This window comes from Orcinus orca, chromosome 2, assembly GCF_937001465.1.
Source record: "Orcinus orca chromosome 2, mOrcOrc1.1, whole genome shotgun sequence".
Lineage (NCBI taxonomy): Eukaryota > Metazoa > Chordata > Mammalia > Artiodactyla > Delphinidae > Orcinus > Orcinus orca.
The window spans coordinates 161,297,091-161,312,634 of NC_064560.1; the positions used below are offsets into that span (position 1 = coordinate 161,297,091).

At 36.9% G+C, this 15,544-nt stretch overlaps 1 protein-coding gene across 2 annotated transcripts; it reads right to left on the reverse strand.

Moving 5' to 3' along the window:
* Positions 1-1,229: 1,229 nt before the first annotated feature.
* TRMT5 (tRNA methyltransferase 5) lies at positions 1,230-15,455 on the reverse strand. 2 transcript variants are annotated; one of them, XM_033420400.2, is made up of 5 exons: positions 15,331-15,455; positions 13,460-14,115; positions 5,550-5,674; positions 1,940-2,594; positions 1,230-1,566 (listed from the first exon to the last, which is right to left on the reverse strand). In XM_033420400.2, the coding sequence occupies exons 1-5, from the start codon at positions 15,333-15,335 to the stop codon at positions 1,514-1,516; spliced, it is 1,494 nt and encodes a 497-aa protein (XP_033276291.1). In that variant the 5' UTR covers positions 15,336-15,455; the 3' UTR covers positions 1,230-1,513. The 2 variants fall into 2 exon arrangements, with proteins under 2 accessions (XP_033276291.1, XP_049562350.1); XM_049706393.1 differs by lacking the exon at positions 15,331-15,455 and adding an exon at positions 15,124-15,262.
* Positions 15,456-15,544: the final 89 nt, after the last annotated feature.

The window sequence follows — 15,544 nt, forward strand, 5'->3', positions numbered from 1 at the left end:
TTATAACACATCAGATTCTACTTCAGGTTTTTACAGAATTAGTTTTCTCAGTTTCTTTGAAAGTATTCACCAGTAGTTGTTGCGTGCGGAGTATTCATAGAGGCTAATTCTTCAACTTCAAAGTCAGAATTCACGCCTCAAATAAACAAGAACTGAGCAGTATTAGTAATGTCTATCAACTCATCAAGAGTAAAGAACTACTTGGACTCACTACCTTTTTGACTGCTGACGGTGCTCCCAATGTTCTCAACCCTGAGCAACTGTCCTTGCCAAAAGGCCAACAGTCCTAGACAAGTTTGCTTTCTCCAGACACATTTCTTAGACTGCTGCTTTCAAACACAATTAACTCACCGACAGTAAATGGTTTTCCTTGCTTGGCTTAACAAAAGAGTCACTTGGAGACTTACTTTGGTTGTAGCCTCACTTTCATTTTGTGAAGAAATTCTGCCATGAATTTCCAGTTTAAATACCTAATTTTTCTGACAGTTGCTTGCCTGTGAGTTGGAAATACTGTGATGAGTACTTCTTTGAGAAATGTCAAAGTATATTGTACTTTAGCTCAGGTATGGATGCTTTGTCATCTAATTCAATGTCAAAAACATTCACACTCTACTGTGCCTTAAAAGCACAGCATGAATGGCCACTTTTCTTATTTTGGAATGAGGGATACATACTGATAATAGTAAAATAAAATGTTATAGCTTGGCAATACACATGGCACTCAAAATGTTGTTGAGTTGTAACTGTGTCACTGTGATTTGTAGTGTGCTGAGCAGCAGTATGAAGTGATGAGAATCATATCCCATCTGTGTTGCAACTGCTCAACTCTGCTGTTATACCATGAGGGCAGCCATAGCCAGTATGTAAACAAATGAGTATGGTGTGTTCTAATAAAACTTTATTTATGGACACTGAAATTCAAATTTCATATAATTTTCATGTCACAAAATATTATTCTTTTGATTCTTTTTCAAGCATTTAAAAATGTAAGAACCATTCTCGGGTCACTTGCCATACAACAACAGGTGGTGGACCAGATTTGGCCTGCTGGACAGAGTCTGCCTATCTCTGATCTAAATAATCTCATTTGTTAGTACTTTTATAGTAATAGTGTAGGAGTACTTATATAAAACTTAGCTACGCTCTTCAACTAAGGATAACTGTAAAATGATTAGTTCTTTCCTAGTTAGCACGCAATTATCCTACCTTCAAAAACTATTTTCCCAAGAGAAAGACAATATTTAAATATATTTATCTAATAAAATATTAGATATATTTGATGATAAAATTATAATTATAGCATAAAAATGTATTTAGTAGACTTATTTAAATTTTAATTGATAATCCCCAATTTATAAGACAGCTAGGGCAAAATATAAGGGTTCAATACTAAAGTAACTGAATGCTAAAATATAGAAATCATACAAATGATATTTCACTACATAAAGGTCTAGTGGGGAGCTGGAGAAAATATTTCCAATTAGGTGATTGAAGCAATTTGTGTTTTTTCTTCCTAAAAGTCTTTATCTGTCCTCTGGCGTTTAATAGGTGGATCTTCATGATTGTCTGTAACAAATCCAGAAAACCTATATTAGGTAAGATACTTAACATTTGAAAATACTTTTAAAAAGCAAATAATAAAGGCATTTTAAAGATTTTTAATCTAATTAACTTACACGTGAAATAGTAACATTCCTGCGGATTTATTATTTTAGTGAAGTAGACTTCTACTAGACTGAACAGTAAATCATACTAAAATTTGTAAAATTGTGAGAAAGTAGTCACAATTGAATGGCAAGGGGTCTTGAACTGAAATATCTAACTAGAATGAGTTTAACCTATTTCCAAGTTTAAAAAATAATATAAAATATATATGTAGCCCCAGAAAGTTATATGAAAAGTATTACAGCTTACATTTAATTTCCCAGAAATTGCTCACCTCCATTTAGGGTCTGGTTCTTGTAAAGTATAGCAGCAGGAATCCGAAAAGTGATGCATAACATTTCCTTGTTAGGGGCCACATTTCTTACTAGGTGAACTGAACTGCATGCCTCCAAGGAGATGCCTAACACAGTTCCAGCTCGTTGCTGAACATCCTTAGCAGGATTAGCATCTTTGGAAAAGCTGTAACAGTGCACAATGGGAAAAAGCTCACTGCCGCATGGCTGTCCATCTAAGAGTGATTTGAAAGCACTGAGAAACTCAATAGCCTTTGCTGGCAAGTTCATGACAATGTGCACAGAGTGTTTTCTTTCTTTTGACAGTGGTCCCAGCTGCTGCATTAATTCTTCTCTGACTGGTCCTTGGAGGAAGTCTTTCCCATCCAAGTTAAAGACTTTCACCTTTTGGTCCACTTTATTTAATTTACAATTGTGTAGTAACCATTTATGGGATTCAGGATTGAGATCATTAGCAAATACAGTGCAGTTTTTCTTTGCTGCTGGAATGGCAAAGGGCCCAACACCAGCAAAGACATCAAATAGGACATCCCCAGGTTTGAGAAGTTCTGTGATACGGCTGTGTTCTGTGGAGAGACGAGGATTCCAATAGACTTTTGAAAAATCAAATTCATAAGTGTAGTTGTTCTCTCGAACCTGAAAAAGGTATTATGCTTTTGGTTAAACTGCTTAGTCTTAAGTTCTAGTCACTGATATTGGATGGATGCACTCACAGACATACACACATTTAAATTTAGTATTATTAAGAGCAAAAAAAGCAGTGCATTTAAAGGCATTTTAACTAGAATTCTGGTGTTTACGCTATACTTGAGGCCACTTAATATCTTGCATTAGAAGTTTTCATGAGAAAAGTTCTCTCTTCAAAGCCAAGTGGTTCTCCATCTCATCCTAAAGGGCTATAAAGTGGTTCTCCAATCACATTAGGAATTTTTCAGATAGGCCAATTGACTGGCTTAATTATACTCTCTCCTGTCACCTGATAGAAAAAAAAAACCTATACTTTGAAACAACACACTACACATATCTTCATGGTGGGTAGCTAAGTTGCAGACAGCACTTCCACACAGCAAGCAAGCTTCCCTCCTTAGTTTTCAGTTTGTCAGGGGGAGTCATGATAGATGTGTCGTGTGTCATTGAATTTGGAGGTATTTTGCTGTGTTTTCAGACAGTTACTTGGACTTTGCAGGTTTCATGTCTATAAATAGAGCCAGTGTATAGAACAAATTATTCCCTTACTTTCTCCTTTCCCAAATCTGAGTTTTCATGGATAAACTAAATACATACAGTGAAGCAAAGTCTTGAACAAAATTAAGACTTTGCAGCATTTCTTTGGGGATTATCATAAACATGATAGAAAATAGAAAACAAAACTAAAATTACAGTTGTAGAATGTGACCTCACCCATCATCTTAAGCCCCTTATTTTAATAGATGAAGAATCAAAGGCCAGAAAGTTCTTAAGTTCTATAAATATGATAGAGATATCTTATGTATTCTCTCTTCATGGACCTTAATTCCAAATTTGTACATTTTTTTTTCTTCCTGACCACATCAGATGCTCTGGCCATATTATTAAGGTTCCAGTATTGGAAATGTTTCTTTATGATTCTGCCAACTAAAAGTCTTTCTAGGTATATAACTTGGAACGCTTAAATATGTCTTGGGATGCTTTTTCCGAAATCTCCTTTCTACTCCCCTTTTAAGCTCTTTAGTGTGAATCACAGTTCTGGCTTAAAAAATTAGATTCTGGTTTTATCATGCTGTCTTTGATATCTCGCTCCCTTAGTTAAGCATGACTTTCAGCAGATTCACTTTAGGAATCTTTTTACCTCACGATATACACACATACTACTTAAATGTTGCATGAGCTCCTAAAGTTAAACTTAAATGTGATTCTGTTTGGAGCAAAGAAATTATACTGAGTTTTTACATTTATTTGACAGTATAAATATTAGGTATAAAGTATGTCCTTAAGAACAAGCTTTAGTTGACTTAGGAAATCAATCACAAGGCATTTATAAAATTACAGAAGTTTCTCAGAACTTTTAGATGTTCTTTCTGAGAAGAATGATACTATCTGTTACCCTAAGGGTCAGTACCAAGAAAAGAACATGCACAATGTTCAATCAGGGTATGCCTAAAGTTTAGTAGGTCTTCATGTCGGCTGAGGTAAGCACTGTTATTACCAAAGGATTCATATTCAAATCTTGCTTGCCATAACAGACCTCATACATTATACACAAGTAGTAGGCAGTGGAGGTTTGGTATACAAGGAAAGACCATGCATGGACTCGAGTCAGAAGGCTTGCTCCTGTCAAACACTCAGTCATTCCTAGTTATTTCATCTGCATAAAGAGAATATGAATAACAACAACCATTATCTTGTGGGTCTCTTAGGATTTGTTATATTTAAAGCATTTAGCTCAGGACCTAAAGTAAGTGTGTAGTAAATGGTATTTTAATATCCTGACACTATTAAATTCTGGAGAAATATTGGCCCAGAATCTTAAAATTATTTTGCATAAGTTCTCTCCTGAGTTTTATAAAGTCCTGTTTGAAAGATATGACTAACACTTTAAGAATGGCTTTTGTTATTAAAATTATGGAGAGAGTTTAACCTATTTCTTAGCTTGGGTACAAAATTTCACATAATGTTAACATGTAATTATCTAAGGGGCTAAAAAAGGTTTATTATATCCAACACTCCAGAGGATTTGGGGGGTGGAAAATAAGAAAGTGGTTTATACCAGGAATCTGTTCCTACATATTTTAAATTATTTTTTCTTTGAAATAGATTTGTTTTGTTTTTCTTATAAAAGAAATATGTGCTCAGTAGAAAAGACGATAACAAAGGTCACCAGTAACTATACCAAATAAAAATATGCTCACTGTTAATGTTCTCGTGTATATGCATATTTACATACTTAAAATTATCATAGTTAAAATTTAACTATGTTATATATACTATTCTACAACTTACTTTTTGTCACTTAACGTGTCAGTGGACAATTTATTTTAAGTATGGAGCTAAATATAAATAATCTTTAATGATGGAGTATTCCATTGTATTTTTATACCAAAATGTAATCAATTATCTACTGATGACATTTAGGTTGTTTCCATTTCTTTGTTTGTTTTATTTATTATTATAAAAATGATGCAGGGACTTCCCTGGCGGTCCAGTGGTTAACACTCCGTGCTTCCACTACAGGGGGTGGGGGCTTGATCCCTGGTCGGGGAACTAAGATCCCAGATGCCACGCGGCGCAACCAAAAAACGAAAAAAAAAAATGAGGCAGAACCTAGTACGTACATCATTACAGTTTTGTCCAATTATATCCTTGAGATAACGTCCTATAAATGGAATGCTAGGTCAAAGGATGTATCTATTCAAAACTGCAATATATTACCATATACTCTTCCTGACTGTATCAAATTTGCACTCCCATCAATAGTATATGTAAATGCTCACATTCTCACATATTCATCAATACTGGGTATTTATTATATATTCTTAATCTTTGTTATCTATTCTGATTTCAAACATTAATCTTGATATACACTATATTAGGAGACAATAAAATACTCCATACCTTGGTCATCATATTCTCCTCTCCAGATAGCACTTCCATTTGGAAATTTCGGTAGGTATTATCAATGTTATTAATTTTATTTACCACTGAGGTGATTCCTGGATTTTTGTCAATCATAACTTGGCCTAAAAGCAGAGAATTCATAATAAATATTGCTGTTTGGCTGCAAAATAAAAGCTAAAACTGCAAGTATGAAATTGATGTGAACTATATTTTCTTTTGGTTTATAGACAAAACCTGCATCTAGTATGTGTAAAGAGGCATGCAATTCTAAAAATTCAACAGATTACTAAAGTTAATGTCTGACAGCCCCCAATGCAAACACACACAAAAAATGTGTGGGTACATTTATAAAAAAAAATTTTTGAGGAGTTTTGTTCTACCTAATATTTTTCCATGTCTTTTACTTAGTCTTCTCAAATGTATCAATACAGCAGTAAGCAAACAGGTAGCCCATAGGGAACTGGTTAAAAAACAGAAGGAAAAGATGTAAGGACTTTGGGAACAAATGGTCCCAGAAAACACCAGCCTGTCCTCATTGGCCTCAAACCAAATGTTTGCTTGATTGTGTATTTGAAACAGATACTTCCACTTTGGAAACACATACCAGCAAAATAATGTTTTCAAATAAAAGAAACATAGATTCTTTAGAGTTTTATCTAAACAAAATGTCCATTTACTTAAATTGTTCTTTATGTCAAATATTTGCCAGAGCAGAAAAAGCTACAAGGATAAAGTACACCAGCAATGGTATACTGATGCCCTATAATCAAAGTCTACATTTTTGTCAGCACTTTAAAAATTTATAAGAATCTATACACTGATTGGTTCAAGATGGCGGAATAGAAGGACGTGCTCTCACTCCCTCTTGTGAGAACACCGGAATCACAAATAACTGCTGAACAATCATCGACAGAAAGACACTAGAACTCACCAAAAATGATACCCCACGTCCAAAGACAAAGGAGAAGCCACAACGAGATGGTAGCAGGGGTGCAATCACAATAAAATCAAATCCCATAACTCCTGGGTGGGTGACTCACAAACTAGAGAACACTTATACCACAGAAGTCCAACCACTGGAGTGAAGGTTCTGAGCCCCACGGCAGGCTTCCGCACCTGGAGGTCTGGCAACAGGAGGAGGAATTCCTAGAGGATCAGACTTTGAAGGCTAGTGGGATTTCATTGCAGGACGTCGACAGGACTGGGGGAAAGAGAGACTCCACTCTTGGAGGGCACACACAAAGTAGTGTGTGCATTGGGACCCAGGGGAAGGAGCAGTGACCCCATAGGAGACTGAACCAGACCTACCAGCTAGTGTTGGAGGGTCTCCTGCAGAGGCAGGGGGGAGGGCTGTGGCTCACAGTGGGGACAAGGACACTGGCAGCAGAAGTTCTCAGAAGTACTCTTGGCATGAGCCCTCCCAAAGTATGCCATTAGCCCCACCAAAGAGCCTGGGTAGGCTCCAGTGTTGGGTCACCTCAGGCCAAACAACCAACAGGGAGGGAAACCAGCCCCACCCATCAGCAGTCAAGTGGATTAAAGTTTTACTGAGCTCTGCCCACCAGACCAACAGCCAGCTCTACCCACGACAAGTCCCGCCCATCAGGAAACTTGCACAAGCCTCTTAGATAGCCTCATCCACCAGAGGACAGACAACAGAAGCAAGAAGAACTACAATCCTGCAGCCTGTGGAACAAAAACCACATTCACAGAAAGATAGACAAGATGAAAAGGCAGAGGGCTATGTACCAGATGAAGGAACAAGAAAAACCCCAGAAAAACAACTAAATGAAGTGGAGATAGGCAACCTTCCAGAAAAAGAAGTCAGAATAATGATAGTGAAGATGATCCAGGACCTCGGAAAAAGAATGGAGGCAAAGATCGAGAAGATGCAAGACAAGTTTAACAAAGACCTAGAAGAAATAAAGAACAAACAAACAGAGATAAACAATACAATAACTGAAATGAAAACTACACTAGAAGGAATCAATAGCAGAATAAATGAGGCAGAAGAATGGATAAGTCACCTGGAAGACAGAATGGTGGAATTCACTGCTGCGGAATAGAATAAAGAAAAAAGAATGAAAAGAAATGAAGACAGCCTAAGAGACCTCTGGGACAACATTAAACGCAACAACATTTGCATTATAGGGGTCCCAGAAGGAGAAGAGAGAGAGAAAGGACCCGAGAAAATATTTGAAGAGATTATAGTTGAAAACTTCCCTAACATGGGAAAGGAAATAGCCACCCAAGTCCAGGAAGTGCAGAGAGTCCCATACAGGATAAATTCAAGGAGAAACACACCGAGACACACAGTAATCAAATTGGCAAAAATTAAAGACAAAAATTATTGAGAGCAGCAAGGGAAAAATGAAAAATAACATACAAGGGAACTCCCATAAGGTTAACAGCTGATTTCTCAACAGAAACTCTACAAGCCAGAAGGGAGTGGCATGATATACTTAAAGTAACAAAAGGGAAGAACCTACAACCAAGATTACTCAACCTGGCAAGAATCTCATTCAGATTCAATGGAGAAATCAAAAGCTTTACAGACAAGTAAAAGCTAAGAGAATTCAGCACCACCAGACCAGCTCTACAACAAATGCTAAAGGAACTTCTCTAAGTGGGAAACACAAGAGAAGAAACGGACCTACAAAAACCCAAAACAATTAAGAAAATGGTCATAGGAACATACATATCGATAATTACCTTAAAGCTGAATGGATTAAATGCTCCAAATAAAAGACACAGGCTTGCTAAATGGATACAAAAACAAGGCTCATATATATGCTATCTAAAAGAGACCCACTTCAGACCTAGGGAAACATACAGACTGAAAGTGAGGGGATGGAAAAAGATATTCCATGCAAATGGAAATCAAAAGAAAGCTGGAGTAGCAATACTCATATCAGATATAATAGACTTTAAAATAAAGAATGTTACAAGAGACAAGGAAGGACACTATATAATGATCAAGGGATCAATCCAAAAAGAAGATATAATAATTATAAATATATATGCACCCAACATAGGAGCACCTCAATACATAAGGCAACTGCTAACAGTTATAAAAGAGGAAATTGACAGTAACACAATAATAGTGGGAGACTTTAACACCTCACTTACACCAATGGACAGATCTTCCAAACAGAAAATTAATAAGGAAACATAAGCTTTAATGACACAATAGACCACATAGATTTAATTGATATTTATAGGACATTCCATCCAAAAACAGCACATTACACTTTCTTCTCAAGTGCGCACGGAACATTCTCCAGGATAGATCACATCTTGGTTCACAAATGAAGCCTTAGTAAATTTAAGAAAATTGAAATCATATCAAGTATCTTTTCTGACCACAACGCTATGAGATTAGAAATGAATTACAGGGAAAAAACGTAAAAAACACAAACACATGGAGGCTAAACAATACGTTACTAAACAACCAAGAGATCACTGAAGAAATCAAAGAGGAAATCAAAAAATAACTAGAGACAAATGACAATGAAAACACGATGATCCAAAACCTATGGGATGCAGCAAAAGCAGTTCTAAGAGGGAACTTTATACCTATACAAGCCTACCTCAAGAAATTAGAAAAATCTCAAATAAACAATCTAACCTTACACCTAAAGGAACTAGAGAAAGAACAAACAAAACCCGAAGTTAGCAGAAGGAAAGAAATCATAACGATCAGAGCAGAAATAAATGAAATAGAAACAAAGAAAACAATAGCAAAGATGAATAAAACTAAAAGCTGATCCTTTGAGAAGATAAACAAAATTGATAAACCATTAGCCAGACTCATCAAGAAAAAGAGGGAGAGGACTCAAATCAGTAAAATTAGAAATGAAAAAGGAGAAGTTACAACAGACACTGCAGAAATACAAAGCATCCTAAGAGACTACTACAAGCAACTCTAGCCAATAAAATGGACAACCTCAAAGAAATGGACAAATTCTTAGAAAGGTATAACTTTCCAAGACTGAACCAGGAAGAAATAGAAAATATGAACAGACCAATCACAAGTAATGAAATTGAAACTGTGATTAAAAATCTTCCAACAAACAAAAGTCCAGGACCAGATGGCTTCACAGGTGAATTCTATCAAACATTTAGAGAACAGCTAACACCCATCCTTCTCAAACTCTTCCAAAAAATTACAGAGGAAGGAACACTCCCAAACTCATTCTATGAGGTCACCATCACCCTGATAATAAAACCAGACAAAGATACTACAAAAAAAGAAAATTACAGACCAACATCACTGATGAATATAGATGCAAAAATCCTCAACAAAATACGAGCAAACAGAATCCAACAACACATTAAAAGGATCATACACCACAATCAAGTGGGATTTATCCCAGGGATGCAAGGGTTCTTCAATATACGCAAATCAATCAGTGTGATACACTACATTAACAAATTGAAGAATAAAAACCATATGATCATCTCAATAGATGCAGGAAAAGCTTTTGACAAAATTCAACACCCATTTATGATAAACTCTTCAGAAAGTGGGCATATAGGGAACTTACCTCAACATAATAAAGGCCATATATGACAAACCCACAGCAAACATCATTCTCAATGGTGAAAAACTGAAAGCATTTCCTCTGAGATCAGGAACAAGACAAGGATGTCCACTCTCACCACTATTATTCAACATAGTTGTGGAAGTCCTAGCCACAGCAATCAGAGAAGAAAAAGAAATAAAAGGAATACAAATTGTAAAAGAAGAAGTAAAACTGTCACTGTTGGCAGATGACATGATACTATACACAGAGAATCCTAAAGATGCCACCAGAAAACTACTAGAGCTAATCAGTGAATTTGGTAAAGTTGCAGGATACAAAATTAATGCACAGAAATCTCTTACATTCCTATATACTAATGATGAAAAATCTGAAAGAGAAATTAAGGAAACACTCCCATTTACCATTGCAACAAAAATAATAAAATACTTGGGAATAAACCTACCTAGGGAGACAAAAGACCTGTATGTAGAAAACTATAAGACACTGATGAAAGAAATTAAAGATGATACCAACAGATGGAGAGATATACCATGTTCTTGGATTGGAGGAATCAATATTGTGAAAATGACTATACTACCCAAAGGAATCTACAGGTTCAATGCAATCCCTATCAAATTACCAATGGCATTTTTTACAGAACTAGAACAAAAAATCTTAAAATTTGTATGGAGACAGAAAAGACCCCAAATAGCCAAAGCAGTCTTGAGGGAAAAAAGAGGAGCTGGAGGAATCAGACTCCCTGACTTCAGACTATACTACAAAGCTACAGTAATCAAGACAATACGGTACTGGCACAAAAACAGAAATATAGATCAATGGAACAAGATAGAAAGCCCAGAGATAAACCTGTGCACCGATGGTCGACTAATCTATGACAAGGGAGGCAAGGATATACAATGGAGAAAATACAGTCTCTTCAATAAGTGGTGCTGGGAAAACTGGACAGCTACATGTAGAAGACTGAAATTAGAACACTCCCTAACACCATACACAAAAATAAACTCAAAATGGATTAGAGACCTAAATGTAAGACCGGACACTATAAAACTCTTAGAGGAAAACATAGGAAGAACACTCTTTGACATAAATCACAGCAAGATCTTTTTTGATCCATCTCTTAGAGTAATGGAAATAAAAACAGAAATAAACAAATGGGACCTAATGAAATTTAAAAGCTTTTGCACAGCAAAGGAAGCCATAAACGAGACGAAAAGACAACCCTCAGAATGGGAGAAAATATTTGCAAACGAATCAACGGACAAAGGATTAATCTCCAAAATATATAAACAGCTCATGCAGCTCAATATTAAAAAAACAAACAACCCAATCCAAAAATGGGCAGAAGAAGACATACAGATGGCCAAGAAGCACATGAATAGCTGCTCAACATGACTAATTATTAGAGAAATGCAAATCAAAAGTACAATGAGGTATCACCTCACACCAGTTAGAATGGGTATCATCAGAAAATCTACAAACAACAAATACTGGAGAGGGTGTGGAGAAAAGGGAACCCTCTTGCACTGTTGGTGGGAATGTAAATTGATACAGCCACTATGGAGAACAGTATGGAGGTTCCTTATAAAACTGAAAATAGAATTACCATAACCCAGCAATCCCACTACTGGGCATATACCCAGAGAAAACCACAATTCAAAAAGACACATGCACTCCAATGTTCATTGCAGCACTATTTACAGTAGCCAGGTCATGGAAGCAACCTATATGCCCATCAACAGACAAATGGATAAAGAAGGTGTGGTACATATATACAATGGAATATTACTCAGTCATGAAAAGGAACGAAATTGGGTCATTTGTAGAGACACTGATGGACCTAGAGACTGTCATACATAATGAAGTAAGTCAGAAAGAGAAAAACAAATATCGTATATTAATGCATATATGTGGAACCTAGAAAAATGGTTCAGATGAACCGTTTTGCAGGGCAGAAAGTGAGACACAGATGTAGAGAACAAACGTATGGACACCAAGGGGGGAAAGCGGCAGGGGGTGGTGGTGGTGGTGGTATCATTTGGGAGATTGGGATTGACATGTATACACTGATGTGTATAAAATGGATGACTAATAAGAACCTGCTATATAAAAAAATAAAACTAAATTTAAAAAAAAGAATCTATACACTATCTCATTGTATAAGGAAAGATAACTTGATCTGTAAGTTAGTATAAAGTACTCCATAATACAAATATGCTTAAATACAACCAGAATTTGTCCAATTTCTCTCTGATAGTTAAATACCTGAGTTTGAATATGATAATGTCAATAAACTCTTGTCAATAGTTGTTCTTATCTTGTTCTGCTTCAGGTATCAAAACTCAATTTTTAAGGTACAGAAGTTAGTTTGAAATGAATGAAATAAAAAAAATATTCTGAAGGTCTATAGTAATAGCTTTAGAATTACCACTGTATGAAAATATTTCATTTTTAATCTATGAGTGCCCCTTTATGAAAGAGAGTTTATAAAATAAGAGTGCTAAAAGGAATGTTGAGTTAGGATAGGCAATGACTCATAGGAAAGCCTATACTTGACATTTGCACCTGGTCATAATTATAAGGATCTGCTTAAGTATTTATTACGTTATCACTATGCATTATCAGCTCCTTTCATCAATAAAAACAAAGGAAATGCATAATAGCATAGCTCTGAAATCCTACCCATGCAAAACACTGAGCACTACATTTTAAAGCTGAAAATCATTCTCAGAAGTTCTGACAATTACTCTACATTAAAAAAAATTAATCTGGAGAATGCATGGACATTAAATATTTATATAAGAACAAGTGCGATTTTGATTAGTCTTCTAGTTCTTTCTTATCCCAAAGCATAAAAGACCCACGCTTCAACTTTGGGCTACAGAGGTAAGAGATACACAGCAGTGTTTCTAAAAGGTTAGGAACACTAAAAAAGTATGGTGCCTGACATACAGAAGAGGCTCAGTTAACTGAATCAATGAAAGCATGACTAAACAGTGTCTTGCCCTTCTGACTATGAAACACTCATGAAACCTAGCATTCAACATAGTCCTGAAGGACTAACAAGTCCTGTATACCAAAATAATAAACTGCCAAAGAGTTCTACAAAAGCAAGTGATTCAAGTTTATGCTTACGTATTGTGTACACAAAAGCTTGAATTGATATTTAGAGATTGCTATGACTCTGGGAAGAGTATTCCAAAATGGCCCTCAAAAGAAAGAATATGTAGCTTAAGATCCAGCTTAAAATTAAAATGATAAAATGTCCTGATTCTGTAATTCGGCATTAAAAAAATTTTTTTAACAAAAATTAGAACTTGCTAATTGCTTTCTAATATGTGAATATTACTAAGACACACCTACCAATTAAATGCTTGTAAGGCAGTTGATGATCTCGAAGGTTCAGGTGGGCAATATGTCCAACTCTGCTAAACCCTGAAGTCACATCTTGACCTTCAGGAAGCACAGCTTTCAAGATTTCTTCTGACTTAAAGTTTTCATAAGTTAGTTCCAAGTTATATTTAGATATCTGTGGACTGACATTCAGCTGCTTTAAAATACTGAGTTCTCCCTTCTCAAAGGAATCATCAGTAAACATTTTATAGGGATCCAACATAATTAGTCTACTTTCTTCATCTTCTGGATTTTCAATCACACGTTTTATGCCTGGGCGCTGCAGTGCTGCCCTTTTAAGGGATCGCATCAATTTATTGACTATTTCTTTCCTCACTTTAAGCACCGGGATGGTGATTGTCTTTTTAAAAGCTGTTCTATCAAGTTCTGTCATTCCTCGAACATCAGAGGGGGGTGAAAACAATTCAGAGTCTCTCTGATTTGTTTCTATTTCAGGCATGGTTGAGAATATTTTTCTTTGAGCCAACAAGAAAATACCAGGTGTTCTGCTAAGCTTCTGTATCAGTGATGCCCAAGCTAGTGGACTCAATGATTCTGCTTCAGTTATTCTACAGCTTTCCACTTTGAGAAGTCTTCTTGAGAATCCAAATGGCCTCCATAAGATCCTAAAACAAGTATTAATTAAAAGAAATACCATAAAGTTACAAACTAACTTAACATGTTCACAATAGGTCTTGAGGATAAAAATTTAAATTCACTACTGTTTTAAATAGCCTGCTAAATGCTGATAATTAAAACTTTTAGTGGTATGTGAGAAGTATACTATCTTTTCTAGGACAGGATGACTGCAAGATTTGAACCTTCAATCCACCTGCTGCCAGGACTAGGGCTTAGTGATCCATCACCCTCCCTATAGTCAATAAACCTCCCCACCCACAATTTTCTACAGAATATGTTTGGAATTAGAAGGCTGAAGTTTAAGTTAAAGGATCATCTCTAAACAAAATGGTCACTATATTTACGATTTTACCAATGTCAATTTTTAAAAGGATATTCTTATGGATGCTTAATGGGTCAGATGTTGTACTAAATGCTTTATGCACATTGTCAATCTTGGGAGGTGTGTGGTATCACATTCTCATCTTGTATACGAGTAAGCTAAAACTCAGAAGTAGGTAAATTGACCCGAAGTCTCGTTGCTGGTAAGTGGCTGAGCGAGGATTAAAATCCAGCGCCTGCGCTCTTAATCTATCTCAATGTCTTCGATGTTTTACTGCCACAAGTCCTGCCTGTAACTAGAGGTTTCAGTATTTTGAGGACGAGAACTTTGCTAAGTGTTATATGCACATCCCAGTAGCAGTTCAGTATTTTGAGGACGAGAACTTTGCTAAGTGTTATATGCACATCCCAGTAGCAGTATCAGTTACTAACTTTGCCTTCTGGAATACCGAAGAAGTAATTGTCAGAAGAAAGGGCCCTGCCCGGGAACCCTGTAAAGCAACTGTCAAAGTTCACAGTCAGGGTTCAAACTGGGTCTAGAAGTTAACCAGATGTGTGATCTTGGGTAAATTACTTATTGTGAGTCTCGTCTTTCCGCATGTAAAATGTGGCTAAAGGCTCTATCGGAAAGCTTTTGAAAAGATGAAACACTCCTCACTCCGCCGTACTCAGACCTAGGCTCCACACCAGATGGTGGGTGACCTCGTGACGTTTCCGCGCCCAGAGAGCGCGAGGCGGAGAGCAGCCCCGAGTGGACCCGTACCGCCACCATACCCTCAGCCTCTTCGAACTATCAAGGAAACCGCGGCCGCCATCTCACCAACGTCACCATCTCATTTCTCTGCATCGCCCAGCAGCTGGCTCCAAGACCAGACCCTCACCTCATGCTCTGGTGCAGCTCGGAAATGGGTCGCCGGCGGGTGGGCGGGCCCTCGATGACACCATCAATGTTCGCCGCCGAGGGGCGAGCGTCATCAGATCACGTCGATTCCTCCTTTCTTCCCGGCCCTGGTGAGGTACGGGAACCCGGAAGGGCTGGGACCATAGCTCCGCCTTTGGCGCGACTACCCGACGGGAGGGCTGGGGTAGTAGCTT